The following is a 3904-nucleotide window of genomic DNA, read 5'->3' as shown; positions in this document are numbered from 1 at the left end:
CCATAATCTCTAAAAATGCAGAGGGAGTGACCACTGGGTCTCCATGGCGAGATGTACACAAAAGGGTGTGGCGTGGGAATGTCCTCAGGGGTCAGGAGTGAGGGTGAAAGGGTCAGAGGTCAGAGCCAGCTGGACAACACACAAGAGGAGATGAGGGTGAGAAAAGGGGGTGAGGGGGGAGTCCAGAGACTCACTGACTGGACCCAATGGGACATTAACATTGAACTGATGGGAGGCTCACTGACCAAGGCCTATTCTGTGAGAAACTAAGCTACGACACACTCATGTGTAATGGTCCGTGGTAATTGACAAGTGACAAGACCCTTGTTGTGGATGCAAAAGCACTTATAAAAATGCAGCGGTAGATTACAAGCTTTCCCTACTAGTTTTTAGTGGTTATATTGGTTTATTTAAGTCAATGATGCAAACAAACGTGTATACTTGTGAAGTTATGAAGTGCTCTCCTTAACAATGGATTATATGAAAAGTGTTATGTGAAACTACAGTAGGCCTATAAGGTCTCATCTTTTGAATGAGAAGCCTATAGGCATATTGGGTTATAGATCTGTATAATTGTATTATCAGTTGGGAGTTTTAGGACTCACTTCGGTATACACAAATTATTACAACCTGTGCTTAGACAGTTTTGAATTTACAGCAGTTATAATAACTTAAAGTATTGGGTAATAATAATATTGAGTTGTATAGTATATATAGTTTTGACCTTACAGAAGTTATAATAACTTACAATATTGAGTAATATAGTGTATAATAATATTGAGTAATATAGTGTATATTACTATCAATATTACTACTAATATAATCTATAATAATATTGAGTAATATAATGTATACCACTATAACTATAGTGTATATTTCTATTAATATTACTATTAATGTATTTATATAACTTTATTATCAGTTTGGAGTTTGAGGACTCACTTCAGTATGCTCCAATTATCGAAACTTGTCATAAATAGTTATAACTTACAGCAGTTATATTAATTAATAGTATTGAGTAATATAGAGTGTATTAATATTGAGTAATACAGTGTATATTACTCTTGTTGTTATATTCTTCACAGTTTCTTATTTTTCACCTCAAGGGAAATAGAGTTTAACAAGCAATGACAATTATCAAACTGCATCTAGAGTAAATAGTTGTAGTAGTAATTGTTGTATGGTGTGAACATTAAATAAAAAATACAGGGAACCCATCATGTTTCTTTACAGTTAACAGGGAAAACAGCCCGTTTTTATTTTTTGTGGAAGAGTTTGACATTCATTGAAAATGTTGTATCATTTCCACTTCCCATGGTGAAAGATGCTCTGTGTACCTCAAGGGTGCAGACAGGAAGGTGAGCGTCTGTGAGCGCTGTCTTCCATGTGTCCTCTAGTGAAGGTCAGGTCAGAGAGGGCAGCAGGCAGTCTGGATCGGGGCCACACTCTGGTGGTCTAAAAAAGAAAATGTTGGGGCCCAACCCAGGGGGTCAACATGCAAATAGTAACCCCTGAGTGAAAGGCATAAAGCAGATCAATGTTCTCACATTACTCTTGCTGCCCATGACTGTGAATGTCCACGCCTACACACCACAGGAGGTTTTCATATTTAATGAAATTCAAAATCAACAATAGAGAAGGCAGCTGTATTTCAACAATGGTAGAAGTATGACGTCATAAGTGAGCATTAAAATCAAATAAGTTGATGTCACAATTGGTTAAAAGAAACTTGTATTTAATGTTGAATCATATACTTTCGATCCACAAAGATTGTTTAGCCAGAACAGTTTCATTTTTTTTCCATACAGCATACAGAAAAACTACAACAACAACAACAATGTCTCCTGAAGTTACTCCACTCTCATTCAGTGCATGTGGAGCAGATGAAATTCAGCTGTTCTGTCTCAGGCAGGCCTACCCACTGCTGCCTCCCAGTGGTGTCAATGGCACCTGTAACACCACAGTCATGTCTCCCTTTAGGTCCTTGTCCAGGGGCCCAGTTCCGGTAACAACTCGTAGTTGAATTTGTCCAGAACCAAAAGTTAAATTTACAAGTGAATCGTAAACCTAGCCAAACATGTGGTGATGTGGCTTTCTTTGCCATGTCAGCCACCTTCCCTTGAATGTCTTTGGTGGTAATGTGGATGAGATCAATATGGTGGTCCCTGCAGTATCCCATAGCTTCAATCCATGTCATATTTTTCCGGACTAGTATCAGGTTTCCTTTTTAAAAGACAAAAGAGAGAAAAACAGAGACATTTTAATCCAGTCACCAGGCAAATACAGGGAAAATGACCACAAAAGGCACATTATAATTGGAATACCTGTCTGCAAACTATGACTGGTTTCCGTGGGCTTTAGAGTTAAGGACGGTGAAGTGGTATCGGCTGAAGTCGCCTTCAGTGTAGTTAAAGTAGAGATACCACCGCTAGTTATGAGTGCGGTAGTAGTGGTGGTTTTAGTGGGCTTTAGAGTTAAGGACGGTGAAGTGGTATCGGCTGAAGTCGGCTTCAGTGTTGTAAAAGTAGAGATACCACTTCTAGTTATGAATGCGGTAGTAGTGGGAATTTGCTGTGTTGCTGTCACAGTTGACATTTCTGTTGCTGCATTGTTGAGCTCGGTGCTTGACGTGCTTGACACAAGATCCGTGGTATTTGGTGTTGTTGGACGATCAGCAGTTGTTGATTCTTCCGTGGTAACGTTAGAGGTGTGCGAAGTATTAGAAACCACATTAAAATGAAAAGTAATTATGACCTCTTGAGATGTTGATGAGTAAGAAGTTGTCAGATCTTCTGTCGTCCCCTCTGTACTTTGATGCGTGGTTGTTGGAATTGATTTTCTTGCTGTAAGAGTAAGTAACAAATTAAATTGACACAGACTAGAGATCTCTGTTGGGTATTTTGCAAGGTTACAAAACATAAATTAAAAGAACATAAAGATAACTTTGCTGACAGAGAACATATGTATGTAGCAACTTACCCCCTTGGCAAACGAAATGGCGCTTTCCGGCACATTTCAGGTCATTCCACTTGCCTTGATTTTTGAAAATGACAGCAGTACAATTCTGACCTTTGTAGTTAGGCTGAGCAGGTAGCCAATAACGGAAAGATGACATGCTCCCATCAGACCACTTCCAGGAATCTTTAAAGAGGCCAATCCACACGTTTTCTGACTCAGACAAATCATGCACTGCCTCATTCTCTTCTGCTGAGTGTATGCTAATGAGATCAGATGACAAGCCTCTGCAATGATTCTGAGCGTCCCTCCATGATTTGGTCTCAGTTACAATTAGACCACTGGCAACCTCGTTTCCTGAAAATCCAAAAGTTTGATATTTTAAACACAGAAAAAGTGACTAATGTCCTCCATTTTAAACTGATTTGTGCCGTCTAAAAGATTATTTAAATACAATATTGCAATTAAACTTACCATGGCAAACAAAACTTCTTTTAGTTCCACAGTCACTCACAATCCATTCGCCATCTTTATCCATGAATGCACACGCATCTTCATTTTTTATTTGTGGTGGTCCATCCTTCCATCTAAAAAAATCCAGATTTTCATCTGGCAGGGACCAATGCCACATCCACAATTTTCCAGTCTCCAGTCCTATCCAAGCTCTGTCAATACTTGGATCTAAGGTTATCAAATGATTCATTTCTATTGAGTTGTGAACTGAAGCTAAGTCAGTGTACATTTGTCTGCAGTAGTTCTTTGCTTCTGCATAGTTCTTCTTAGCAATATTAATAATGTGAAAATCCGAAGATCCCAGTGCAGACAAGCACAATCCTGTGAAAAAACAAGTAACATGTTACAGCAGTTTGAATACCAACAGGTAAAACAATAACATTTTTCTCTTCAGAAATATCCAGACAAAATTATACATGAGTATTCGAATATGAGG

At 38.6% G+C, this 3904-nt stretch overlaps 1 protein-coding gene across 2 annotated transcripts; it reads right to left on the bottom strand.

The window, feature by feature from the left end:
• Window positions 1–1337: 1337 nt before the first annotated feature.
• LOC104965569 (C-type mannose receptor 2-like) lies at window positions 1338–3576 on the bottom strand. 2 transcript variants are annotated; one of them, XM_010794540.1, is made up of 4 exons: window positions 3430–3576; window positions 2980–3312; window positions 2325–2843; window positions 1338–2223 (listed from the first exon to the last, which is right to left on the bottom strand). In XM_010794540.1, exons 1-4 carry the CDS (start codon window positions 3491–3493, stop codon window positions 1862–1864), a joined length of 1278 nt encoding a protein of 425 aa, XP_010792842.1. In that variant the 5' UTR covers window positions 3494–3576; the 3' UTR covers window positions 1338–1861. The 2 variants fall into 2 exon arrangements, with proteins under 2 accessions (XP_010792842.1, XP_010792843.1); XM_010794541.1 differs by having other exon boundaries at window positions 3070–3312.
• Window positions 3577–3904: the final 328 nt, after the last annotated feature.

This window comes from Notothenia coriiceps, unplaced genomic scaffold, assembly GCF_000735185.1.
Source record: "Notothenia coriiceps isolate Sejong01 unplaced genomic scaffold, NC01 NC01_scaffold00037246, whole genome shotgun sequence".
Taxonomy (NCBI): Eukaryota; Metazoa; Chordata; class Actinopteri; order Perciformes; family Nototheniidae; genus Notothenia; species Notothenia coriiceps.
Note: the sequence above shows the minus strand (reverse complement) of the source record. Positions and strands in the feature narration are given on the sequence as shown.